General features: G+C 46.5%; 1 protein-coding gene and 1 long non-coding RNA gene across 3 annotated transcripts; one reads left to right on the top strand and one right to left on the bottom strand.

The window, feature by feature from the left end:
* Positions 1–5,485: 5,485 nt before the first annotated feature.
* LOC122233611 lies at positions 5,486–9,323 on the top strand. Of its 2 annotated transcripts, none has more exons than XR_006211247.1 (3): positions 5,486–5,816; positions 7,485–7,913; positions 8,936–9,323. It is a non-coding gene; the product is annotated as an uncharacterized LOC122233611 (long non-coding RNA). The 2 variants fall into 2 exon arrangements; XR_006211246.1 differs by lacking the exon at positions 5,486–5,816 and adding an exon at positions 6,346–6,617.
* A 3,386-nt stretch (positions 9,324–12,709) lies between these two features.
* On the bottom strand, positions 12,710–20,584 carry LOC122233604 (leucine-rich repeat-containing protein 37A2-like; the record flags this gene model as incomplete). Its single annotated transcript, XM_042966771.1, has 6 exons — positions 12,710–12,924; positions 13,026–13,168; positions 13,248–13,302; positions 14,842–14,891; positions 19,069–19,173; positions 19,556–20,584. Coding segments are annotated over 6 exons (1,485 nt in total), but the record flags the coding sequence as incomplete, so codon positions are not given.
* Between the last annotated feature and the right edge of the window lie 7,392 nt (positions 20,585–27,976).

The raw sequence follows: 27,976 nt of genomic DNA, 5'->3' as shown, positions 1-27,976 counted from the left end.
GGGAGGGGGGGCTCGAGGAGGTTTGCGTGGAGCACTGGGATTGCCAAAGGGGTTGAGGGGTGAGAAGGAGATGCGTTAGAGGGAGGCGGAGGGAAGTGGCTGTCCTAGGGGTTGGAAGTGGGCTACCGTGGGGTCGCGTGTGGCTGCACTTACGCAAGACCAGTGGTGAAGGGGTGAGGGTAAGGGCTGGACTCGGGTCACGGGTGGAGAAGAGGAAGGGGACGGGTCAGCACTGGCTGTTTGGGCTGAAGGCTCGGGTCCGAGTGGGGTAGGGTGCGGGGCTCAGGCCGGGAAGGGAAAAGGCTCTGTCTGAAGCAGGACAGTTTCAAAGCAACCAAGGGTTTGCGATCACGGACAGGGCTGGTGACCCATCGCCCGTTCTCGTCTCGGCCCCGCCGTCCCCTTCTCACCCTCCTCGCCCTCTGACCCCTAACTCACCAGAGGGAGCCGGGAGGGGGCGCGGGGCACTCCTGGCCACTGCAGCCCCTAAGCCTCCGACCAGGCGCTGCGGCCTCCCGGCCAGGGACAACAGGAAACGGCGCTCGCGGCGCCTGACGCCATCACGTTGGTTCGGCGTCCGGCCCCGCCCCCGGACCGCGGAGCCAATCGCAGGGCCGGCGGAGCCTCGGGGCGGGGCAAGCGCTCAGGAAAGCCCAAGTTACCAGCCCCAGAGCACGTGAGTGATCTGGGAGGCTGGGGACTCTTCGACCCGAGATGCGCACGAAGAGGCGAGGCCACCAGGCTAGCCCACCAGTGTCGGGCGAACGTGTCCTACTGCCCGCCCCCAGCAGTGTCTGCGTCTCACTAGATCCCGGCCGCCTTCTGGGTTCATGACCTTGCCTGGGCACAGCACTATCTACCGTTGAGGCTGTCTGTTGGCCTCCTGCCCGGAAGGTTCCCACTTGTAAAATCGGACCAATAACTTCTACCCTAGTTTTGCCTCCCTGAGGGCATCAGTGCAGGTGGTGCTTCCCGCCTGGTGGTTCTCAGGAAAAGCATACAGGTTTTGATCACCCCTATCACCAAGGGAGCACCTTTAGGTACCCGTCAGCCCCCAGGCATGAAGCTTAAGGTTCTGGTTATTCTCATCTAGCCAGGAAGTTGTTTGTTTCCTTTACTTGGTAGAGTTGACATTTCTCTTTCACATGGACTCAGAACAAAAGGTCAAGAGTGTGTGTTGGTGGGGGTGGGGACAGATGTCTTGTGCTTTGGACACTTCATACCTGCAGGCTTAGGTCAAATGGGATCTTAGGGCCTGAGTGTGGGGTGAGTACTGGGGTGGAGAGGCACTGCTACCTGCAGGTCCAGGGGGACTTTGGGGGTGTCTACAGGGCTGGTCTGGGAACGGGACAGTTCTTGGAAGAAAGCTCCACTGATCTGGGCCAGGCTCTCCATCAGCCTTTCTGGGAAGGGGAGAAGAAGGGGTCCCAGTGCCTGTTTCCATTTATAAAACCAGCTGTTGGAGATGTGGCACCTGAGTGTGTGCGGGCTGCCTCTTCAATAATTCTCTCTCTAGGAGCGAGAACCACCTCTCCTCGATTTTAGACTAGATGAATCTGAGTACATTTAGTATGGTTAACAGTTGAACAGAAAGTTAGAAATAAGGACACGGAGGGATGCCTGGGTGGCTCGGTCGGTTAAGTGTCTGACTTCGGCTCAGGTCACAATCTCACAGTTGTGAGTTCCAGCCCTGCATTGGGCTCTGCGCTGACCGTGCAGAGCCTGCTTGGGATTCTCTCTCTCTCTCTCTCTCTCTCTCTCTCTCTCTCTCTCTCTGCCCCTCCCTTGCTTGTGCTCTCCCTCTCAAAAGTAAATAAACGTTAAAGATAAATAAATAAGGACACAGAAGCAAAGCATTATCTTAGCGTTAAACAACTTGGAAAGTAAGGAATTTACTGGGAAATCCAGTTTCCTGGGCAAAAGGATAGTGTTTCTGGTTATAATTATAGCACATCAAGAGCATCAGTGTCTTGATACAAGCATGCCCTCCCCCAGATGGAGCCAGCAACATTCCTCAGTTCTTCCAATGAATTTTTGCGCAGCCGCTGTCTGCAAAAGCTGTGGGAACCCCGCATGGTAATATCTATCTTTTCAGGAGCCCCTGTCTCCTGGTCTTCTCTTACTTCTCAGGCCTCTCAGCCCCTCTGCAAAGTCTACGGGCTTGTCCTCTTCTCTCCATCTTACTCTGGCGCACATTTCCACCATTCGTGGGCCACGAGTCCACCAGGTAATCTGAGGCCGGAAAAAAAAATCTCCCATTACCCTGTTATTTGAGCAATAATAAAGGTACGTGCAAAGTGCCATGGTGCCCACAGAGAAGAGGCCTTGAAGGTTATCCTGGCGGAAGCAACTTTTATCTGAGCCTTCCGGGTGGACACAGGAAAGGGCAATGCCGGCGAAGAGACTGGTAGAGAAACGGCTGGTGGGTAGGAATGCAGACTGAGCTCAGGGGAGGGTGCACGGAGAGGTGGAGAGGAAGCTAGGAAGTAAGGCCAGAGTAAGGGGAGGGGGCTTAGAATGGAAGGGGGAGATAAAGACAGATTGGGCAATGGGGAAAGGGAGGAGGCACAGACACAGCTGGAGGCCAGTGCAGGAAGGGCTCAGACGCTCACAAAGGCACTGGTCTGTCAGATTTCAAGCACTACGCATAGTCATTCAAAGCCAGGCAGGAGGACTGCAGGCATCTGAATTTCTCGGGGGTCTAAGGTGTAGATTCCTGAACCCCGCCCCTGCCCTGGAGAGTCACTCTGGGATGAGGTCCAAGAATTTAGCCTTGACCCAAACCTTTTCTGTCTCTTGCCCTACCACCCGTGGATCTGAAGGGTGAGAAAATGTGAGAATCTCTCCTTAACCTAGGAGCTGAAGGGCAAGGCATTTAACAGGTGTGGAAAATAGAGGCTCCTATTTGCCAGATAGGAATTTTGATTTATCCTTAGCAACCACCCTGAAGGTAAGCACCATTGTTATCCCCATGGCATAGATGATAAAACAGGCTTAAGAGAGGTTAAGGAACTTGGGGGCCCAAGGCCATACAACTCATAATTACTACAGGTGGGATCCTCACCCAGCTCTGATTCTAGCTGGAGAACTAGCATAATTCAGTGGCCCAGCAAGTGGGCTTTGGAGCCGGGAATGCTTAGGTTTGAATACCGGCTCTACCCCATACTGTTTTCTAGGCCTTCCCTAAGACAGCGCAGGGCCCAGCACAACCCAGCAAGTGTGGGCCTGAGACCACTGCCACAGTCAGTGGTTTTCATAGGCCCCTCGAGATGGCACCAGAGATAGAAACTTCTAAGTTTGATTGGTGGTTAGAAAAGAGAAGTAAATCACAACACGCTGAGGCCCCTCCGCCTCAGGCAGAGGGGCCAGAGTGTGTGACTTCCGGGAAGTTCCCCAAACTATCTGAGCCTCAGTTCCTCATCTGTAAATTGGGGAAAATATCAGTTGCCATGAGGATTAAATAAGATAATATCTTCAGGACGGTTTCTGGTCTGAAGTAAGCACTTGAGGATAACTAGCTATATTATTATTATTATTATTATTATTATTACAGTTTTGGCTAATTCGTACCTACCCAGTCCAGTCAGATCTCCGTTTTCTAACTGGTCTTTGAGCACTGGAGTGAGAGCCTCTCTTGTTTGAACCCCAGATGTATCCTTATTTGGTCTCTGACCGAAATCATCTAAGCAGAACTAATGCCACCATTTCTTTTGAAACCGGAATAGGTAATGTTCTCATGGCTTCTGTTGCAGGAAGCTGGTTCTTCCCACTCTCTTTGAAAAAAACGGATTTAAAGGGTTCGTAAAAATTATGTGTCAATTCTATCTCAATAAAGTTGGACACAAATACAGCTTTGAGGTGCCGTTGACAAAAGAATGGACTCTTTAAGCCTCCCAAATGTTATCACACATAGTTTACAGTTCAAATAGTACGAAATGAAGTGGTGAGGAAACAGAATGACCCGCAGCAGCTTCTTGCCTCGACCATCCCCACCCTCCTGGGCCAGCTCGCCAGTCCTCGGTCCTCCTTACCTCTCGCTGGATCTTCTGGTGCTTATCTCCACCTATCTTGTGTTTCTAGCTCTTAATTCTTCCATTTAAAAGAGTTTTTTAATTTTTTTTTTTTTTTTTTGAAAGAGAGAGAAGGAGAGAGAGAATCCCAAGCAGGCTCTGCGCTGTCAACACAAAGTCCGATGCGGGGCTCGAACCCACGAACCGTGAAATCGTGACCTGAGCTGACGTCAGACGCTCAACCGACTGAGCCACCCAGGTGCTCTGATTCATCCATTTTAGACACTATCTGTGGACTTCCTAGCAACACAGGCAAGGAGTTAGGTCTTTAACACCCCCCACCCATTCCATTCTTGGGGTTTAGTTTTGTCACTCTTGCCCCATGATTGATAGTGGTTGCAGAATTGTGACTAGGTAAGCATTGCTCACCGCAGAGCTTGCTCATGTAGTCCGATGGCACTCGTTTCTGTCCCCTGACCCCCCGGGGTTTAATTTCTTCTCCTTCTCTTTCTGTGCTGCCCGCCACGATCACTCCTCCACTCCGCTCCAGTGCTCTGGCATGACAGTTAGTGCCGTTTCCCTCGGCTACCTCCTTGACCTGTCATACGCTGCTGTCCTGGAACCTTCCTTCGCTGCTTCCTGGGCTGGGGTTTTCCTGGCTCCCTTCTCTTCTTGCTTTCTTTACTCTCTCTCTTGATCTGCAGTTAAGAATCCCTTTCTAATATTAAAAAATAGAATGGTCTTCGGACCTGCTCGTGATCGTAGGGATCCTTTCGATATCTATTAATTGGGACAAAAAATACAGAAAGACCAAAAGTTACTATGAAGGCACTCCTGCTCTTAAGTGAATTTGTGTTTTACTCACAATAGCATCTATGAACGTGTGAAAGCCTGTTCAAAGTTTAGGCTTAGGGTTAGTTCAATCTAGCCTCAATGTCTGGTCTTCCATTTGTCACCTCGCCCCCTCAACTTGCCGTGAGACAACCCCCTCTCTTGACTTTCTGTTCAGTTCCTGTGCCCTAGCAGAGACTTAAGTACTGGTTTAAGGCCCACCTTGCAGGTGCACGTGACCATGGCTGGCCAATCAGGGTCTCCTCCTGCCAGATACAGGGTCCAAGCAGACCAATCAGAGGCTTTTTGAAGACTGGCTTTCCTTTATGAGGCTTGCTCAACCTCAGTGGAGAGTTGGAGTTACTAACGACTATCTTTGCAGTCTTGGGGCATCCATCCTGAAGCCTGAAGCCGTCATGGAGGAAAGCACAACTGAGGGATAGTTGGGGAGAGAACGACGTTTGAGCGCTAGATGCGGCCAGCTTGAAGATCTTAGGCTTCCCGGTTATGTGAGCCGATACACCGTATGACATTTTTGGCTTAAGCATATTTTAGTTGGATTTCTTTCACTGGGAGCATAAAGAGCGGCGACTGATATCCTGTCTTTGTGAACTTGGGCAGGTTATACAAGCGGTGCGTACAGACTTGGACCGTGACAACGCAGCTCCCACTAGGTCCCCTATGGCTGCCCTGTTATCAGCCTGAGCCTGAGACAGCTTGACATTGAATAGCCCGTTTTAGGGACTGGAGGAAACGACTTACCATGAGTCACTGCCCTAAAATATGCTTTCTACCCACATGCCCGGTGCCTGGAATTCTGTGGTGATGGTGGCATTCCTCAGGGTTAACCATGGCTCTCTTCAAACGGTTCTCCTTTGGAGTGTGAAGTCTGCGATATTTAACTTGTAGAAGTCCTTTCTTCTGGAGGTCCCTCTGGCAGGCAGTGGATCCAGGATGCGGTGTAGACAGACCTAGGTACACATCTCAGTTCCCAATGGCACAGTCCCTTTGCAGCTTTGCGGGCAAACCCCTAGCACTGTGTGCTGACCTTTAGGAGGTCAGTCTGTATCACATAAGGAATCCTACGCAGAGAGTGAAGAAATGGTCTCAGATTCACCCAGTAATCTCCCTGAGTCAGCCCTGAGGGCAGGGCCTGGCCCTAGGCGTTGGGAAGAGGAAGGAGATGTGATTCTTGTCTTGTCAGGGCTCCTGACCTAATAGAGAACTGCGGTTGAGTCTTCACATGGACGGACGCTGTCTTTCACTCTGCGCCATTCGTAGGTGACGCCTAGAAGAGCAGGGCCACCGTGTTGTAGCCTCTGACCCAGGACTCTGTCACATTCTGGGAGAGAGAATTATGGGCCCTCCCCGCATCCCCGCTCCTGCTGTGTCTCCTCGTGGCCACAGTGTACTTTCCCATCCCCTGGCTTGGGGCTTGGGGCTGGTTCCGTGCTTAGGCTCGAAGAGGCCCGATGGCTCTTTTGCTTGCTCTCTTACGCTTCTCTTGGGTAGCCGCTGCCTCTTCAGCCTGGGTCCCGGCAGCAACACAGGGAGAAAAGACCAGCAGTGAGAAGCAGCGCCGATCCAGCCAGCAGGGCATTAAAGTACAGCGGTAACGGCCAACCTGTGAGAATCGGTTTCCCAGCCTCCTCTGAGTTTTGAGGATGGTCTATTAGTTAGCACTGTTGTGGCAAAAGATAACAGATACATGGATTCCCTCCGTTATCAGGTTACGTACAGGTTCAGCTGCTGCAGTAGAGACCCAACACAACAGTGGTTAAGTGATTTTTTTTAATTCTTTTTTTTTAATCCTTTTTTTCGGGGGGCGGGGGGGAGAGTGCAAGCGGGGGAGGGGCAGAGAGAGTGGGGCAGAGGATCCAAAGCGGGCTCTGCGCTGACAGGCTGACAGCACAGAACCCGATGTGGGACTCAAACTCACGAACCCCGAGATCGTGACCTGAGCTGAAGTTGGATGCTTAACCGACTGAGCCACCCAGGCGCCCTTTAATTCCTTTGTTTTTAAATGTTTATTTATTTTTGAGACAGAGACAGAGATTGAGTGGGGGAAGGGCAGAGGGAGACACAAAGTCTGAAGCGGGCTCCAGGCTCCGAGCCGTCAGCACAGAGCCCGATGTGGGGCTTGAACCCACGAACGGTGAGATCCTGACCTGAGCTGAAGTCGGACACCTAACCGACTGAGCCATCCAGGCGCCCCAACAGGGGGTTAAATTAAAAAACAGCTTCTTGGGGGCACCCGGGTGGCTCAGTCGGTCAGGTGTCTGACTTTGGCTTAGGTCACGATCTTGCCGTTCATGGGTTCGAGCCCCACGTCGGGATGTGTGCGGACGGCTCAGAGCCTGGAGCCTGCTTCACATTCTGTGTCTCCCTCTCTCTCTGCCCCTCCCCTGCTCATGCTCTGTCTCTGTCTCTCAAAAATAAGCAAACATTGAAAAGAAATTTTTTTAAGAAGCAGCTTCTTGATCTCTCATATGATAATCCGGTTAAGTACTGGATCTGGGGCTGGTTCGGTGGCTCTTATGTCAGGGAGCCAGGCTCCTTCTGTTTTCCTGCTCTACCACCCTGGGGTGTAGCCCTCATCCAGACGAGGCCTTTGTACCGTTGAAATCTTCATTTCCTCCACAGTGTGGCGCCAGACCGCTCTCTGCCGCTGCCCTGGAAACACACGCAGCCTAAGCACCATTCCTGCCTCTGCTCTGGGCCTCGGGACTTTTCTTCTTCTTGAATGAGTGTGCTCCCGCCCCCCAGCTGGTGCTCCACGCCATCCCCCAGGTCTCAACAACATACCCCCACCAGGACCACAGGAGCCAGAGCTGGTCGTGCCTGGTGGTCCTCAGGACTGAGAGGCCCTGACCTCCGTGGGGGCAGGAGCCGGCCAGCATGACCAGTCGGGACTCCCAGGTTAAGAATCCAGTTGAGCCTCCTGGTCATCCTCAATCTGCTCTGCCCTTCGTCTCCCACCCCCAAATCCCTGCCGACCTCCAGCCCTGAAGAAGCCGGAGAACCTCTGCTTCCCCCACCTCCCCGTCCGCCTTGTCCTACTTCAGTCGTTTGGTGAGCATAAAAAGGCCTGTCAAAGTGGTCCCTCTGTTTGGGGGATGGGCTCAGGAGGGGTGGGCATGTGGGTTCGGAGGGTGACAGATTCTTTCTCCAAATGCTCGCCAGGCTCCTCCGAGCCCTCTTCTTGATTCGACCTTGCTTGGCCTGTGAAGACTTGAACAAACACGGACGTGGTTGCTGGCAGCTCGTGGCCGCGTCCCTAGTAGGACCCTAGCCTCCCTTAAAGTGCCTGCCTGCAAAACTCCCGGCTGTCTAAAGGATTGGCTGCTGAGTCCAGCCAACGCCTGAAGATCGGGCCCCTGTCTCCCAGCTTCTGTGAGAGGGCAGGAGCTTAACTTTGAGAAGTGTCAGCAAAGCCAGATGGGTCTCATATGGGCCAGCGTCCCTTCCTGCTTTTTGTCATCTTTCACTTCTGATTATAGAGCCCCCCACTCATTCCCTTCCCTAGTCCCTCATTCTCCCTGTGAAATACCCCATCACCTCTGTAATAATCCCAGTCGGGTGCCTGCTCACGATGAACCCTTTCCCCTACGGCACTGCAATACTATGTTACTGACTGAAATCTGTCTGGATTACTTTAAGTAGTGTCTGCTTTTGTTTGTTTTCATCAGGGGAGGTGTGCAGGATCAGCCTTTTAATTTTTTTATTTTTAATATTTATTTTTGAGAGAGAGGCAGGGTGCAAGCAGGGGGGTGGGGGAGGGGCAGAGAGCGAGGAAGACACAGACTCCAAAGCGGGCTCCAGGCTCCGCGCTGTCAGCACAGAGCCCGACGTGGGGCTCAAACCCAAGAACCGTGAGATCATGACCTGAGCCGAAGTCGGTCGCTCAACTGACTGAACCACCCAGGTGCCCCAACAGCCTTTGAAATTAAATTATTTTCAGGATCAGCTTTTTAAGTAAGCATCCTAGGGATGTTTGCGTATAGAGGTCCAAAGGCTGTATTTTGAGAAATCATGTTTCCCTGTGGAGATCTTTTCTCTGGCAGCCCTTTTGAATGGGGGCTATGTTTTCTCAGATACTGCATTGCCAATAGTCCATCCAGCTTTAATTCCAGTGAGGACGTTCCAGAGATGAAACTAAGAATCAACTCCAGGCGCTTCTCCAGTCACCTCTGGGGATGAGTGTATGTCGTCAGCATCCAGCGCCTCACCTGCTGCCCAGCTAGAATGACACCTTTCAGGGTTTCCGACTTAGGAACGCGACCACCAGGTTACTCCACGTGGACACCACCCCCCTTTCACAAAGCCTTTGAACACCCCCCCATCAGGAGGGGTTTGCTGGATGATGTTGGTTGGCTCTTGACACCCATTTCTAGCCCCTTCTTTGCAGGTCCTGGAAACCCACGAACCATCGTTGACAGATTCCCTCGACAGCAGAATTGTGCCAATAAAGCGTACCTGTGTGAAATTTGGAAGGCGGAGGTGGAAGGAGGTGGAAGCCATGCTTTCCTCCTCTGTAGCAGCAGACATGCGGGCCGAATGTTGGAGTCCATACTCCCCACCAGTCAGGCTTGGGGCCATGGGGCTGTAGTGACCCCGGCAGTGGCTTCCCGAAGTTTCCTGACCGAGTGGCAGCAGCAGCTTTGAATCTATGGAGAGCAACTGTGGTAAAGTAACCTGAGAGCTAGTGGTGCGATTCCCCCCTGGCCCTGACCTTCACCACCGCGAGCCCCACCAGTGGTGAGCACCAATTGCTTGTATGACCTGTGTGTGTGTGTGTGTTTGAAATATCTAGAATGGTTTGTTTTCCTGGCTATGGTAGTTTTAAAATATGTTCACAAAACTGAGGGTTGATGGGGGGTGGGAGGGAGGGGAGGGTGGGGGATGGGTATTGCGCCTGGGTGGCTCAGTTGGTTGAGCGTCTGACTTTGGCTCAGGTCATGGTCTCACCATTCATGGCTTCGGGCCCCGCATTGGGCTCTGTGCTGACAGCTCAGAGCCTGGAGCCTGCTTCAGATTCTGTGTCTCCCTCTCTCTCTTGTTCTCTCTTCAAAATAAACATTAAAAAAGATGTTTTTTGAGGAATAAATGTTTATTGTTGTTTTTAAAAAAATTTTTTAAATGTTTATTTTGGAGAGAGAAAGAGACAGAGACATAGAGTGCGAGTGGAGGGGTGGCAGAGAGGGTCATAATCTCGTGGTTGGTTCATGGGTTCGAGACCCGCATCGGGCTCTGTGCTGACAGCTCAGAGCCTGGAGCCTGCTTCATATTCTGTGTCTCCCTCTCTCTCTGCCCGCATGCTCTGTCTCTCTCTCTCCCTCTCTCTCAAAAATAAACATTAAAAAAATTAAAAGAAATACGGCAAGGTAGCATTCGAGACTGATAAGTATTGTGCAAATTTGAGGTCGTGTTATAGAAACAACATTTTCTAAGCTTCACTTTATGAACCACATTTGAGCTAATGGAAATATTCCAAAATAGGAGAATGGAGTTGCCTGGAATCCCGGCCCACACTTCGGGAAGCCCAACTATGCACAGATGGGTCTTCTTGGTTTCTCGTCAGCTCTGTCTCTGTGTCCACCTCTCTTCTTCAAAAAGTCACCACCGGCCCCCGCTCCACCCAGCTCATGAAGGAGTTTGAGCTGGCATGAGGAGTTTCTGCCCTTGTGACCTAAGAGTGACTAAAGGGCCTAGTACTGCGCCTGGCTCAAAGCAGGTGCTCAACAAACAGTAGCGGCCACCATCCTCATCGTTATAATTATTGATTCTTTGATGGTAACCATGGCTTAGACGTCTCTGTACCCCTGCACCCTGCAGCAGGGCAGTATAACCGTCCGCAGGCTTTGGAGTTAACAGGCCTGGATTAAACCCCTACCTGGCAGTTTTGGATTTGCGGCCTTGGGCACCTGAACAGGGTACCTACATCCTTTAAGCCCTGTCCCCTTATCTGCCAGATGGGGATAATAAAGTATGTTTTCACGGACTGTTGGGCTAAATTAAGACTGCAAAACGCCCAACCCAGGCCTTGACACCAAGTAAGCAAATAGTAAACTAGGTGCTGCTGCCGCTTCCGATTACTGTTACTCTCTAGTCTTGTGCTTTCAACACACTTATTTGTTGGCTCACTGAAGTCACCACACAGAGACAGACACTTGGTGGCCGTTCTCACTAAAACGCTGGGGGAACGGGAGCAGGCACCAGGAGAACAGGTGTCCTTGCCCAGCAGCAGCAAACTAATAAAGCCGAAGAGGCACTGATGGGCCAATCACCCCGCTTGGAACCGTTCCTACCAACCCTGCCAAACCTGCTGGGCTGTGCCCCAGTCCTACTGTCGCCTCGGGGGACTCTGTTGGTGGCCAGCGGTTGGTGCCATATTCCATCACCTATCGCTAAGCCACCAGCATTTATTTGGGGGCATTTAAAGAGATTGTCAGGGGCGCCTGGGCGGCTCAGTCGGTTAAGCATCCGACTCTTGACTTCAGCTCAGGCTGTGATCTCACGGTCGTAAGATCGAGTCCCTCGCATCGGGTTCCACACTGAGCACACAGCCCGCTTGGGACTCTTTCTCTCCCTCTCTCTCTGCCCCTCCCCCCTTGCTCTCTTTCAAAATAAACAGACATTAAGAAAAGAGATTATCAAACCTTGTTAATTCAGGATTTCTTTTATTCACTACTGTATTTTGACTCTGACGTCCTTTTTCTAAAACCTGTCATTCATGTACTCAGAAAGCATAGATGACTTCATTATTTTTAATGTTTATCTATTTTTGAGAGACAGTGTGTGAGCTGGGGGGAGGGACAGAGAGAAAGGGAGACAGAGGATCTGAAGTGGGCTCTGTGCTGACAGCAGAGAGCCCAATGCAGGGCTCAAACTCCCACACCATGAGGTCACGACCTGAGCCAAAGTCGGATGCTCACTGGACTGAGCCACCCAGGCACCCCGACTCCTCCCAACATCCTAAATGTGACTGGTTAACGCCCTCCTCTGCAGAAGTGGAGGGATGTTTGCGTCTTCTGCACGTTGTGCTGCATTATCTCTTGGAATCGTGCAGCCCTGATCTGAGCTGGGTAGGAAAGCAGTGGTAGGTGTGGTGCTGGGCTGAACTGGAGAGAGCCCAGCCGCACGCATCCGACCCTCAGTGGGGTCAGCAGAGGCTAGTGGGGTACAGGTGAACAGTAAGTGCCCCCACCAATAAGTTTTCTGAAATAAAGGCCTGAGCAGGGCAGTCCTGGGTAATTACTGCTCTCACACATTCTTTACTCTAACCCTCCAGCATCTCCCTGCTAGCTCTCTGAGGGTGGGGACTTTTTTTTTTTTTTTTTGAAAGAAAACAAACAAAAAAACCCAATGGGAATTATCTACTAGCTTGTAAGGTTGAGGAACACCCTACTTCCAACTACACATTTTGTGTCTGAGTTTGAGCTCTTGGGAAGAAAGACAGGCCTCAGCCCTACAGTGGAGGTCGGCTCAGCGATCCAAATATTCTGGCAACCCCAAAGACCTCACAGAGGGGCCAGAGAGAGATGATCCTCTATGGGCAGGGGGTCAAGCGCGTTGTGAATAACTGGTATTTGGTGAGCCAGGGGAGAGAGCACCAGAATAGGCTGTTAATTAACTTAATAGTCTAAGCCCCTTGAAGATACGTTTTCCAGTTTCCAGAGACTGACCGTATCAGGGAAATGACGGAAAGACGCCCCGTTCACCCTACTTTGCCCATACTGTGTCTTGTGGAAATACTGGCTACCACGAGGGACTCTGGCTTCAGTCCTGCTTCTCTCGCCTGTGGCCCCTGTTGTCTGTAGATAAATATTTAACCGTTTACGTTTTAATTCCTTACCACGTGGCTAGAATTGGTTATGGATTTATACATTTTAATATGAGAAAAACAAGTATTTTACAAGCAATGCTGAGAAGCCAGTATCGGAAAGTAAACTTTGTAGGTGGCCTGAGGCAGGACGGCGTTCACTCTGTGACAATCTCACATGCTGTCTCACTCTCGTCACCCAGCTCTTCAGTAGTGGAATCTGTGGTCCGAGTCTTCTCTGCTGTGGCTTTGCCAGCCTCCCTGGGAAAAGGAGAAGAATGCCAAGGCTTTGACTCTCGAAAGGAACAATTCAACTCTTCATAATTTCCTCGTTTTAGAGAAAATCTTCCCCAATCACGTACCCTAGTTCCATGTTGAAAATCTCATCTTCATCAGAAGAATCCTTGTCGTGTAGCTTCTGTGCCATGTTTTTCTTGCGTGTGGCATTGAGGGGTCTGTACATGTCCCTAAGCCAAAGTGGCCGCCTTCTCCAGAAAAAGCCCTCCTAGAAAACAGAAAGGACAACGTTAGGTCTGTTTCCCCTGCCTTCTCCAGCCACGGTACTTTATCCTCCTCAGATTTACCTGATTGTCACTTTCCTCTGAGCATCTCTTACGCAGCAGAGATCCAAAGAAGCCCCTTGAAGGAAACACACACACACAGACAATTAGTGATTCGTACCATTTTCCATGCCTCTCACAATGTATTTCTCCAGTCTTATTAGCAAGCAAAATCAACACAGACCTGGGATCTCAGAAATAATTCCATACATGCTGGGCTTTCAGAATTTTCCTGTGTCTGTCCATAATGGCCCCACAGTGTCCCTGGGAGACCTTTGTATGTAACTTGACATGAAGTATAGGCAGGATTTTCACCCTGCTCACCTTCTGGCCCTTGGCCAAGTGCCCTTGTGCAGTCAACAAACTGGGTGACCACACGGCAGAAGCACCTAACTCTCTCCAGAAGCATTTTACATCAGTCCCCGCCAGGCTTAGCCTCACAGGCATCATTTGCTGGCGGGTGGGGAGGTGTTTCTATTTTCCTAGCTGCTTTACCTTACAAGATGAATCGCACCGAGTGAATGCCTGAGTCCAACCAGCAGTTATCTAGCTCACTGACTTTCACACTGCAGGCAGATGAGTGAGTGAGTCGTGAAATCACCTGAAAACACACGGCTAGCGCTAAAACACAAAATACTCTTTTTGAATACAAACGGAATAGGGGGTACCTGGGTGGCTCAGTCAGGTGAGCAGCCCAAGTCTCGATTTTGCCTCAAGTGATGATCTCACAGATTGTGACATCGAGCCCTGTGTCTGGCTCTGTGCTGATAGTGTAGAACCTGCTTGGGATTCCTCTCTCTCTCTCTCTCTCTCTCTCTGCTCCACCCTCCCCCCCAAATAAATAATAAACTTAAAAAAAACAGAACAGAAAGAATCAGAGTGTATGGTAAGTTTGTTTTAGAAGGTACTTATGTCTATACGGTATGTGTGCACTGAGTTGTGACATAAAATGCAGTTCACAGCCCAAGAACAGTGTAGTCAGAGACGTGCCCAACTGGAAAGGAACCATCTTCTTTCTGGTTCTAGTGGTACTAGTGATACAACCGTCCGGCAAGATATCTTCCTTTTCTCCTTCTCCATCTCATTATTATAAAAGGAAGAGATAAATGATTATCTAAGGTCTCTCCCAGTTCAAATTCTATTGGGTCTGGATAAAGGGAATGGAGAGCGGGGCCTCGAAAACCAGAAGGAGGAAGAAGGAAGTTTTCCCCCTACTTTACGGGAGGGACTCATGTATTCTACCTTCCATCATGCTTGAAGACTAGCCCCTTCACCCCACGACTTTTGGCCCTCCCTATCCCTTCTCCAGAGCCTCTGAGAAGGTCTGTGGCCAGGCCTGATGCCCACCGCCAGCGGGAACGGGTCTGAACATTTCCACCCCCGTCCCCCCACGATCTTTCTTTAAAGGTCTAGTGAGCAGGTGCTCTGTGCCAGTCCCATTCTAACTCGGGTTTGGCTGGGCAGCTAACTTTGCTGGATCCAGGCAAAGCATTAGGCCAAATATGTATTCTTTCTGCCTTTGGTGATTTCCTGGCTGTAAAACAAGGGGATTGAAATAGAGGAGTTTGAAAATCTAGTTCTAAAATTCTACTTTAACGATTGCCAGACTAATATTTACCTTGAGCTTCCTTCTTTACCTTCCTTGGCTGCTGTTCTATGAGAATAAATCTGTTTTGGAAGAAAACATGATCACAGTTACCCATCACAATAACCACTCCCTCCACATCTTTATTCATTCCTTTGCATTTTAGGTCTTATCTACCCAGTGAGATGATAACTTTTCCTAGGACAGGAATTTGTTGAATAGTCCTTTGACTCTTCAATAACACCTAACTCGCGTGCAGCTGGTAATACATTTTACTGACTGCCTCAGATAACATTCAACAGGTAATTCCTAATAAAACTTCTTGGGAGGAGGAAAAGAAAAGTGTCTACCAGAAACCTAAACAGCAGCACTGTTTTAAAATCAAGGACAAGAGTAGGATGTCTGTTATCACTGCTGCTATTCATTGGTGTTGAGGAGGTCCTAACTGATGCACTGGGGAAAAATGGAGTCGTGGAAAGGAAGAACTAAGACATATTTGCATATGAAATTACAGACAAACTAAAAGGCCCAAGAGAATCAACTAAAATTTTGTTGGAAGAAACATGAGAATTCAGCAAGATGGCTAGATATATATAAAATCAAGAGATCAACATGTAAACCTCAATGACTTTCCTATGTTCCATAAATAATTAATCAAAAGACGGAAGAATTATCCCATTTACAATTATCAATAAAAAGGCATAAAGTACCTAGGAATAAACTTAGCAAAGAATGGGTAAGACCTATGAGATGAAAACACTAAAGCTCTTCTGAAGGACATTAAGGAGAAACGAATACGTGATGTGAGACACTATTTTCCGAGAATAGTGTAAAGATGTCAGTTCCCTTCAAATTAACCTACAAATTCGGGGCAATCCCATTCAAATCCCAAGACAGTTTTTCAAACAAAAACTGGCCAGCTGACATTTGGTAGAGAAAATGTGCAAGCATAGCTACAAAATGGATGAAAAAGAAGATCACAGAGCAGACGTTAAAATACGTTCTTACAGAGCAACTGCAGTTAAGTATGTAGCGTGATACTGATACAGGAAAAGAAAACCAGGTTGATAGAATAGAGTCCAGATAACACTAGTATTTTGGATCCATGAAGAAAGAATGAACCATTCAATAAAAGATTTTAAAGTAACTGGATCTTTATGCAAGGGAAAAAAGTTAGATCCCCTACCTCGACCGTACCAAAACACCAGACAGATTCCATACAGATTAAAAATAAATAAATCACAACAAATATTATAAGAGTACAGAAGAAAATATCAGAGACTATTTTTATACCATGAGGCGAAAAGGCCTTGTTAACGAGGCCCATGTCCCATAAGCCATGAGGCAGATATGGTGACGGACTGTCCACACCCCCTGTTCATCGTAGTCCTTGCCCCCTTGATCCCCTGGATTGTTTGTCCTCTTCCTGTTGATTTATAAAACTCTCTTCATATGAAATATATTAATCCTTTCAAGGGCTTTCACTGAATTTCAATGTTTCAAATATTTGTCAGTGTTTTTATCGTGAAGGAGACGGAACAGTGGGATAGGAGCACAGGCTGACTGCAGGCACAGCTGGGTTCTGCTTTGGGTTTTGCCACAGGGGCCTTAAGCTGATCCCCTTCTATGTAGGAAAGAAGGATGGTGATATCATCCTCACAGGACTGTGGGGATTAAATCAGGTGTCTGGTTTATTCCAAGCAGAAATCAGACAAGACGATCAAATCTATCAAATGTTTCTGCATGTGGTATCAGGTCACAAAGCTTTTTCTCACCACAAGATTATAAAAGTATTGATTCTGTTTTCTTCTAGCACTTTGATGGGTTCTTGTTTCTCTTTTTTTACATGTACTGAAATATGTTTTTTTAAGGTGAGAAATAGGGATCTGTTGTTATTTTCCTCCCAAATAATTAAGCAGTTGTTCTATTACCATTCATTTTCTTCCACTGATTTGAATACTAAAAGGTAACATTTCAATGTTTGTTTATTTATTTTTGAGAGCGACAGAGAGAGAGAGTAAGAGTGAGAGAGGGGCAAAGAGAGAGAGACACACACACAGAATCCAGAGCAGGCTCCAGGTTCTGAGCTGTCAGCACAGAGCCCAACACAGGGCTCGAACTCCTGAACCATGAAATTATGACCTGAGCCAAAGTAGGACGCTTAACCAACTGAGCCACCCAGGCGCCTCTAAAAGGTAACATTTTAAAAGTCCTAGTCACCCACGGATCTGTCTATTGCTGGACTCTGTAGGCTACTTCACATAAATATTACGTTGCATTATTCCTCATTGTGAAATTGACACAATGCCTCATCTCTTCCTTTGAACATCATTATTGTCCACTACAGGAAAAAAACTGCATGGTCTCTGACCTCAAAAAGTGTATCATCTAAGTAGGGAGAGGAAATAATGAAACCACATAAAAAAATATAAACACAAGGTTAAACCACATAGGAATTTAAAACAGCAATAGGAGTTTATAGAACTTCCCAAAAGCAAAAGGCTGCAGGCCACCTCAAGATGCAGAGTACTGACTGGACAATGGCCAATGATTTCTCTTCCCAGAGGTCATGGTAAGTTGACCCCACGCTAGTTCCTAGGCTCTTAGGCTGAGAAATCAGACTCTGATCTCATCAAGAGAGAACGCACTTCTTTCTGCATGGAGGCAATATCACCTTACCAATGTCACAGGATTGATCAAAATCAGAATGTCAGGTCATGACTTGACAATAAGGAAAACATCCATTCCACCCATTCCACAGATAGGGCATCTGTGTCCACATGATTGGGACTCCTGTCTCCTGTGGAGACAGGCCTCTGTGGCACACTGAAGTATAATCAGAAGGCTATTTGGTGAGAAGAGAAGTGGAAGAAAAGTAATTAGCTGAATCCAGTGTTTCATGGAAAGGACGGAGGTAGCTAGATCCATCCATCTGCCCCGCGGGCACAGCCCGGCTGGTGGGCCTGACTCTCATCTGCTGCCTGAGGTGCCATCTCTACTCTTAGGCAAGGCTAGGTGGGCACTGCCCATGTTGGTCTCTTCCTCACCATTTCTATGCTTTTACTACTGACCAACCCTCCAGAAGACAGACATGTTTCTCCTTAGCAGTTAATACATCCAGTCAGGTTTTACTCAAGTCTGATAGACCAGGAAGCCTTACATATCTCTGCTCTGATCCATGACCCTGATATTTCTCTCTTGAGGAGCTGCCTTTTAACAAACTGTTTAGCATATTTTTGTTATCAGGGGAGGGGAATGCGTCACTGCAGACCCTAAGAAATGGTGACAATCTCACAGAAGGACTAGGTCCAGGAGTATTACAGTATTCGGGGAAGGCTTTGTGAAGAAAGATGAACTCGAGTTGGCTTTTGAAGGCTCACGGGACTTCCACCAGCAGAGTGAAATAAAGGAATTTCAAGTGGGCAAAGTCACCAACAAAAGTAGGAATGGGCATGGTCTGACTAGGGGATGGTGAGGGGCTGCTTTGGCTGAAATGGAGGGTTGCCATGACAGATGGCAATATAGATATAGATATAGATATATATAGATAGATAGATATAGATATAGATATATAATAAGCATATGTATATTTGAATAAATATATTGAATATATATTCAATTCATACATAATTGAATAAAAGGTAAACAGGCAAGCTCCAGGAATAGGCAACTGTAATTATGACACGCTCTGAGTAGCCTGATGCAGGATTTTAGCTGCAGGGTTTTAACTGAACCTGTTTACACAATGCCTTGCGAAGTGGAGGAGAGAGCTGTAGGCACATCTAATTAATCAACAAGATGACACTTTTATCTCTAAGCCATGCCCTTTCTTCCAAGATGACTGATAGCTCCATGAAGGTGAAGACTATTTCTCTCTCATCATTTTAGCCAACGAGGAAAGAAATCAGTGGTAGTAGGAGGATGACTGGTGAGTGCATCGAATCGACATCATTTTTTTGAGTTGAAGAAATTTTACTATCATGTCAACTGTGGCCTTCTTAGACCTAATGTCTCAGAACAAGCTAATGGCTTGTTATCTTGGTTACAATCCACAGATGTCTCCCGGCAGTGGGGTTCCTTTTAAAATCCCTGGAATATACTTTGCAATAAAAGGACAAAGCATATCTCAGTCCTCCAGACTGAAGAGGGATATCACGTCGTGATAGGTGGGAAAGTGGCTTTGATTTTCAGTTTGTGGGTTCTGAATCTACTGTAAAGAAGGAATATAGTCTGGGAATCTGAATTAATTGTTGTCCTTACCTCAATGAGACAGAACACTATGATCAAAATCATCACTACTACAGTCACAGATATTGCCAAGATGAGTTTGTTGTTATAGCCATAGCCTGGAACTTCTTTTGTGAGCTAAAAAAAAGGGAAAGAACAATTTTTTTAGAAAACAGAGATAGGATGAAAGTTAACTATTCTTTAACGACTCTAAAACCCCATTCTTTCCGATGAATCGCTTATAGGTTCTTAAGGAATATACCAAATCTAATGTGATATGTAATCTTAATCATTAGCATTTTCTTCAAGACTTGATGTATCTTGTATGTTAGGTCCTCTTTTTGTCTCCTCTGGGAACAGCGGCACTGTTTCCTAAATGAGCAAAGTGGCAGATCACTGCCTTAGCCAAAATTATGTGGCCAAGACAAGACCCGGACTAGGAGCCCCCGGTCCTTGTGCTTGGGTCCATGTCCTAAACCACCTAAATGTCGAGACCCCACATTTGGGGATTTATCCTCACCTCCCTTGACTCCTGCCCTCTCTGTTCACTCTGGACTTCTGTGCTCTCATTGATATAATTCTCATTTTTCCATTGGTCCGTATCCCACTCTGCCTTGGACACCTTTACTTCTTGCTGCTCGCTGAGAAGCTTCATCAGGAGGCCTGTTCTGGAGATGAGCTTGGCACAGGCCAGCTGCACCTGGGTCTCAGAGCAGTCCATTTTCAAAGTCCGGATAACATGAGAAATGAGCCTTCTCACGTCATTGCTGGGGATGAGGGACTGTAGCTGCTGGTTTAACTGAATTTCAAACAGATCACCTGAGGACGAGAGCTTTGACACAGTGAAGCCTGTGGCTTTTGGGGGCAAGCCAGTGCCCGCATTGTGGTATTCCCGTTGTGTATCATTGGTTTGTTTAACGGTCGGCATAGAGTTGTCTGCAGTAACAGTAGAATTAGCAGTGGAAAGATTCTTATGGTCTGTGAATTCAGGGAGGGTTTGTTCTGGCACAGTAGTGTTTCCTGTAGAAATATTTTCTTCAGAAACATTTTGAGCAGTAGTGTTCTCTACAGTAGCGTTTTCTCTGTAAGTTCCTGAAGGAGCAAATAATTCTGGAAAAGGATTTTTCTGAGGACTCAGTTCTCCCGGAGATGAAAAACCCTCTCGTGAAGGGGAATTTATGAGGCTCCTGACTGCAGAGGATGGAGGCCTCTTTGCAAGCAGCTGTCTATTACTGAGTGAACTTTCCTTTCTGGACTTTCGATTCAGTTTGGCCTTGGGTGTTCTGTGGACCACACGGGAGCGACTTTTATGAAAGCGGTGTGTCTTTCTGGGGAGTGAGGCTGGTCTGAAAGCCTTCATATTTCTAACTCTAGCATTTGCATCTTCTAAAACAAAAATGGTGTACGTTAAGTCTTTTGATTCTTTTTTCACGTCAGGTGGGGATTTTGGAGCGGGGGTGGCAGAAGGCCTGCCCAAAGAGTATTGCTTCATGAGAGAAGAGACCGCTGCCTTGTGCTCATCTATGAACGAAGGCTCTGTATTGAAGGAGCTTCCCACTGATTTGCTGGGCCTGTGCGCCACGGGAAGCTCCCCTGGGGATGGTCTCCTGAGCCTTCTTTCCTTGGGAGCGGGGGTGGCAGAAGGCCTGTCCAAAAAGTATTGCTTCATGAGAGAAGAGACCGCTGCCTTGTGCTCATCTATGAACGAAGGCTCTGTATTGAAGGAGCTTCCCACTGATTTGCTGGGCCTGTGCGCCACGGGAAGCTCCCCTGGGGATGGTCTCCTGAGCCTTCTTTCCTTGGGAGCGGGGGTGGCAGAAGGCCTGTCCAAAAAGTATTGCTTCATGAGAGAAGAGACCGCTGCCTTGTGCTCATCTATGAACGAAGGCTCTGTATTGAAGGAGCTTCCCACTGATTTGCTGTTATTTATCTGTCTTGTTAACCCTTGTTTCCCCGTGGACTGGAACCGTGCTCATACCATAATAAGCCACCACTAAACAATTATTGGGTTCGTTAACTAAATAGAGGTCCCATTTCTCTGTTCTAGCATTTACTACTGTGAAATGCGATCATCGGCCACAACTTTTTTTTCCATCAAACTATCACTTTTTGAGGTGTGGGGGAAGAAAAATAATTTTTCCTCTACCTTTCTAGGTTCTTGGCTGAGATCCCTCTGTAATAAAAAGACAGATTCATGGGAGAAAAATAAACATAACATCTGTATCTCTTATATTAAAGAGAGAGAGAGAGAGAGAGAGATACCCAGAAAAACTGAGTAACTCCCTGAAATGGCTCAAGCCATCACCCTAAGTGCCATTTCCAGCTAAAAACAAAAGATGTTGGGTGGTGAGGGAGAGCCACGTATGGGAGATTTTCAGGAAAAGCACAGTAAAGAAGGTTGGAGTTGTGTAGCTTTAAGCCCATGTCTTCTCCACTGACAACAGTTTCTACAGATTTAGAGTACCTTCCTGGTACAGCAAGGGAGACACCCTTACACATGGAAATGTCCCTTATAAATGTAAATTTCCCTTACGAAAGGCTAACTTCTTAGTTTTCAGAGATTTTTCTGTGTCAGCTCTTTCTTAAAAATGAGCAGCTCAAAATAATCCCTATATTACAAAGGCATATTTTGGGGTAGTTTATTTTGCTCCCTGACAAAGGGGAAGGGACACGTCTCGTTTGTCGTGGTATCCCCAGTTCCTGATACATGGTGGATGCTCAGTAAATGTCAGATGAGTACTCCAAGAGCAGAGAATATCTGAGAGAGGAAGGGAAAGATTATTGGAGACAAAGTGTTCCTACTTCAGAATAAGATATGTGGCTGAAAATAACCTGAATGTTGCTGGACCCAAGGGCTATGGACATTTGAGCAATAGTCACTGATTCTCTTCGTTATTTATGACCTGTGAGCTTCTGAGACCCAAACCACTTGAAAATTGAATAACAAATGAAAATTACAAAATTACTGGCTAGGAAAATAGATCAAAGTTGAGATGAGTGGTTTGCTTCTGTCAAGATGAAAAATACACGACGTACAATGTATTCTCATAGAGAGGTCTGAGTCGTGTCTCCAATGCTGGATACTTATGAGCTCCTTATGTGCCAAACACTAACTGACACACTTATAGGAAAAGCAAGATAAGTAAAATACCATCAGGAAAGGGAAGAAAGAGGATTTATATTAATTAGTCATCTTTCCTGTGCCAGACATTCAGGCTACAATCTTTTCTTTCTTTTTTGTTTTGTTTTGTTTTGTTTGTTTGTTTCAGGCTACAATCTTAAGAGGCTGATTATTACCGTTTTACAGTAAGGAAACTGATTGGCAGTGGGAGTAAATCACCTATAATCACACGATTTGGTAGAGCTGGAACTTGGACCCAAGTTTTTCTGGTTCCAAAGCCCCCATTCCAGTGTATCTAGAATGCAAACAGAATCCAACAGATGCCATGCAAACAGAATTACTGAAAACCAGAATGGTAGCAGAGGAGGGTAATTGACTCTTGGGCCTTCCTGGTAGTGAGTTTAAAGTTGGAAGCAAAGAAAACTTCAAGGTTTCCTTGAAGTGAGGTCCTAATGGATGAGGAGGTAGGTCTATGCCAAGTTTCAAGGGGGAGGATAAAAAGCAGGTGGAGTGGTAGGGAGTCATGAAGGTGACTCATCCAGGTGCCATTCCAATTTGGAGAAGACCAAGCCCAATAACCTGTAAGATAATTGTTTTGGTGCCTAGAGAATTGAAGGAGGGCAATCGAGAAGGGGAGACCAAAAAAGTTCTGAGAGCCACTTTTTTCAGACCTGAGCCCTGAACCCAAGGTCCTTTTGACCATTTTTTATATCATGGCCATGGCCATGGTCTGTGGCCATTCAATGTATTTTCTGCCTGCCAACTGCAGCAGTTTTGTGATAGCTGTCTAAGCAGTGACACATTGACTCTGTGCTTGTTGGGGATTCTGTAGATCCCCTTATAAATGGCCATCTCCTTTATTTCCTCTGAAGATTCTCAAGTACAAGATTGGGGCCCTGGGTGGCTCAGTAGGTTAAGCGTCCAACTTTGCCTCAGGTCATGATCTCACCGTGAGTTCAAGCCCCACGTCGGGCTCTGTGTTGACAGCTCGGAGCCTGGAGCCTGCTTCACATTCTGTGTCTCCCTTTCTCTCTGCCCTTCCCCCGCTCATGTCTCTGCTCTGTTTCTCTCTCAAAAATGAATAAACATTTTTTTTAAAAGTTAAAAAAAAAAGACTAGTGAAAAACAGCAATTAACACAAACATCTTCATTCAAGATAAAACTATGTTAGCATTATTTTCATACTCAAAGCCACTTTGCAAGCTACCTCTGACTACCAGAACTTCAAAAATAACACTGCTTTTGTTTTTATTTTTATTAAATACTGCTCAATTGTATGCTCTAAACTTCTGGGCAAGAATTTTAGAAGGGCTTGGTCAGATACTGTTCCCGTACCTTCTGGTTGCAGTAAGAGGTGATTATACAGTTAATAGTAATAATGTCACAGGTCATTTGAGCAGGTGGGGATCTGGGCTGTCTGCCCTTCCCCATGGATTCATGTTACATTTAGACCTTTGATGCTATGAAGTTAATTAGCTAATTTTTTTTTCTCAGAGCATCTAATTACATTTGTGAATTAAAATAGAAGCTGAGAAGTGTTCTAACAGAATATTAAAACTCTATCTCCTCCACTGGGGTTCAAAGATATTTAACCTGGTAGATGGATGGATCCTCAAATTAGACAAGATTTTTTTAAATTTTTTTTTTGTAACACTTATTTATTTTTGAGACAGAGAGAGAAAGTGAGAGTGGAGAAGGAGCAGAGAGACAGGGAGACACAGAATCCGAAGCAAGCTTCAGTTGGTTAAGTGTCCAACTCTTGATTTTGGCTCAGGTCATGATCCCAAGGTCGTGGGATTGAGCCCTGAGTAGGGCTCTATACTGACAGCATGGAGCCTGCTTGGAATTCTCTCTCTCTCTTTCTGTCCCTCAATAAATAAATAAACATTAAAAAAAAAAAAAAGAGGAGAACTTGGTTTTAAAAGACTCTGAAAGACAGGTTACTTGTTCCTTGTCAGTGATATGTGCTGTTGAGATTTTGGTTCGTATCAGATGCAGGAAGCATAATGCCCGTATTTAACAGATTTTAGTTACCCATGTAATGAATGTGCCTCTTAAATGTCCAAAACTTTTAGAAGAAAACGATTGAATTGTTGAATATCATATTCTCAAGCATTATTACTTATTTTTCACACCATCTCACACCGATAAAAGGAGCTGAGATTGGTTACACTAAACAAAATACAATCAGACTATTAGGACAAGGGTAAAAGAACAGAAAAGCTAGAACAACAACCAAGAAAACCCAGAATACCAAGAAAATACACAGTAGGAGAAGGAAACGGAAGGATAAAAATGGAGGCGCACGTAAAATGATACACCATTTCTGCAAATGGGCTTACAAGGGAACGGAACAATTTTTCATCATTAAAAATGGCTGCAGCTGTATCTCAAAGGAATTCGTCTAATCTGGCCAGCCAGATTTCACAACAAAGGAACACTTGAAAATACTGCAGCTGCAAAAGACCTCTGGGAGAGTGAGCTGTATCAGCCTGGAACATTCCACAAAACAAAGGGGAAAATAAATTGCCCTGGTAGATAGGTAAGAAAATACTTCCATAATGACGACATTCTATTAAGAAACTTTACGTTTTCTGTCAAAAGCGTCGACAGTGGTATGTGAGAGCTTGAAGTCACGTGGAAATTCATTTGTCCTCTTTCATAAGCCAAAGAGCGACTGTAAGTTACTTCCAATAAAAGCTTCACAGATCAGATAATTCTCCTTCACAGAAAACAAGTATAAAACTGGATAAAATTGCTCAAAACAACGATTTTAAGTGAAAATGATGGTGAAGACAACAAATTATGAAGATTTGCCTCCTGGAGAAGTGCTCCTATACCTGCTAGAACAACGGTGAACGTAGCATTCCTGCCCAGAGGTGTTCCCATCGCTAACTGATCTATACAATGACTCGTGGATAAGTACATACCTAGCTTTGTGTCGTCAACAGCAACTCAAGAAGGGTCCCACTCACACAAGCCAAAACTTCATTCAAAGAATTGTTTTGTAGACTACAAAGCAGCCTTGGCTGACGTAGTAGAAGTCAAATCTGGCGGCGGTAAAATCCTTTCCTGTAAAGATATTGGTGAACTCACCGAAATGCCGGAAACGCTAAACACCTAGTCTCAGAAAGCAGTCAGGAACCAGAAGTTAGGCGGTAGGAAAACACAAAGAATATCACATTTCAGGGCAACCTGGTTCAAGGTCACGGTACCAGCGCCATCACCGTGAGACAGCTGATGCCAACAACAATGGTCACAGCCACTGAATTCTTGATGTTGTCACTGCTGCTGGACTCCCAGCACTGCCTCCGGGAAGACTGTCTCTACTATGCCTATCTTTCTTTTTCTTTTTAGTTTATTTATTTATTTTGAGAGAGTGAGCAGGGGAGGGACAGAGCGAGAGAGAGAATCCCAAGCAGGCTCTGCACTGGCAGCACGGAACCCGACGCAGGGCTCAAACTCATGAATCATGAGATCACGACCTGAGCCAACCCAAGAGTCGATGCTTAACTGACTGAGCACTCCAGGCACCGCTCTACTATCCCTGTTCTTTACCTTGGTTCCCCTGGGTTCAAAGACTCAAGCAGGAGCATTTTACTGAATGCACTGAGAGGGAAGATTGGTCCATTTGGCATCCATAGTGGACAGCCAAATTCTACCTTCCACCAAAGCTTAACCTTTATCAATTTTAGGGTTTGGAAGAGATGTCCTAAATTTAAGAAAGGTTGCAGAAGGATTAGAAAAATGGCTTTTTCTGAGCAAGTAATGCTTCACGTAAAGGAAAAGGCTGACTTTGCATGGAAGGAACACATATCCCTTAAAAGATAGAGCTTCAAAGGAGAGAACATCTGGAAGATCAGCAGCTGTGAAAGCAGGAGAGGAGAAACATCACTCAAGGATGCACAGAAAGCATTAGATTTGTTACAGAACTTTCTTGAGCTATTTTTTCTTGTGGTGTTGTTGTTGTTGTTATTGTTGTTGTTGTTATTTGTCAACTACTCCAGGATCTCTGTACTTTTCTAGATACTCATCAATTATTGTCCATCTTCCATTTAAATATTTTGAATATTTGGGCTTCATATGAGATTTTCTTCCATACCCAAATAAAATATCCTGGACCAAAAGAAATTCACCATACATAGGCTCATAATCTCAGAAAATTTACGAGGCCAATACATCTGTGTATGTCTTCGTATGACAGAGACAAGAATGATAAAAACTTGTCAGTGGTTGGTTCCTTAGGTGAACTGACAATCCCCAACACGCTGATCGAAGGACCTCAGCAAGGGGTGGGTTCTATCGACTCTGTTGTAGTTGTAAACCATTATGCTGGTTGCTTTTGAAGCATCCTCAAAATTTCAAGTCATTTGCTGCATGTTGACAAGACTGATGACCACTTTGTTCTGGTTCCGATTCACTCTTTGATGGCACAGTGACAATAGAGTTGAGACTTTCCAGAATCCCCCCAAATTTTATTGGATTCCACCTTGCTACTGAAGCCGTACTCTGGGGCTTTCCCACCTTCTTTTCTCAAGTCCAAACTTGCAGTGCCTGTATATTTTTGAGCCAAACATGAAGCTCTTCCTTCAAACAAGGGATATTCTACAATTTGGATAGTTTGCCAAGAGACAGGTATTCAAGGTCAAGAGAGAAACCTAAAATTTCACACACTTTGGAGTCATTGAAAGCAGCAAAGGAAAATCTTTCTGCTACGGTTTTGCTTTGGAACTAACCGAGAAACTCTGTAGTCATATCATGAAAAACTGAGTCTGACTTTTGTGCCTTTTACAGTCAGAAAAATAGGCTGGAACGAAAACAACCCATTGGGGCTCTTACATAAATTAGCTTTCAAAAAATCAACTAAAATCAAGTGCATTTTATCCCTTTTCTTGAGACTTTGGTGCAGAGTAAATCCAGTTTTCAATATCCCATCTTGGGAGAACTTGAACTCACTCCTCACACACACACACGCAGTCAAGGTTTTGCTTGAACAGGACAACATAGCCTCACACTACTTTCAACAATCAGTTTCTCCAACTGTTCAGTGAAGTCTTTATGTAGAGCAATATGCCCACTCTTTCTGAAATACACTAGAAGGTGGGGAGTGTGTTTGGAGGGGAGGGGAGAACGGGAGGAGGCTGATGCTTGGTGCCCTTGATATTTGCTATCTCAATCTTAAATAGAAGATTTCTGTTTCAAGATAAACGACGACAGGCTTCCCTCCCACCCCAAATCCGCAGAGATTATGAAAAAGTCGCAAAAGGTAAAGGCATCCAAACGTGACTATGGAAAAAGAGAGACATCTGGTAAACCGGCAACTGTGATGAAATCCTGAAAAAAACAAAAGCTACCAAAAGCACATTGGAAAAAGGAAACTTACCCCAAAATGCAGATCAGAGAAGAGTATAAGAAGCAGTGAGCGAGCTACCAAGAGTAACAGGAGCCCGAGGCCACAGAGCAGACGATTTTCTAGAAAAGCCCCGCACAACAACCTCTTTGGGGGTCAGGAGTGTTCAGGCCACGTGGCTGCAGAATATCAGAGAGAAGAGGGCAATGGGAGACCAAACAAGACCGAGGGGCAGGGATGGATTTGGATTCATTCTGCATTTCGAACAGGCCGGTCCCGATTCCATCTTCTGGGAGCTTTTTGCCTCATTTGGTACTTAAATGGAGTCACATCTGTTCTCCATATGAGCAGGTTGTTTATGCGACATTAGAGACAAATTCTTCCCCACTGAAGTCATTAAGCTTTGTCATTAATTCTTTCCCCAGCTTGATTCTCCTCCCTGTTAGCCAAATCAGTCCTGTTTTGTCGAG

Source organism: Panthera tigris, chromosome E1 (genome assembly GCF_018350195.1).
Source record: "Panthera tigris isolate Pti1 chromosome E1, P.tigris_Pti1_mat1.1, whole genome shotgun sequence".
Lineage (NCBI taxonomy): Eukaryota > Metazoa > Chordata > Mammalia > Carnivora > Felidae > Panthera > Panthera tigris.
This window is presented reverse-complemented; position numbering and strand designations above follow the sequence as displayed.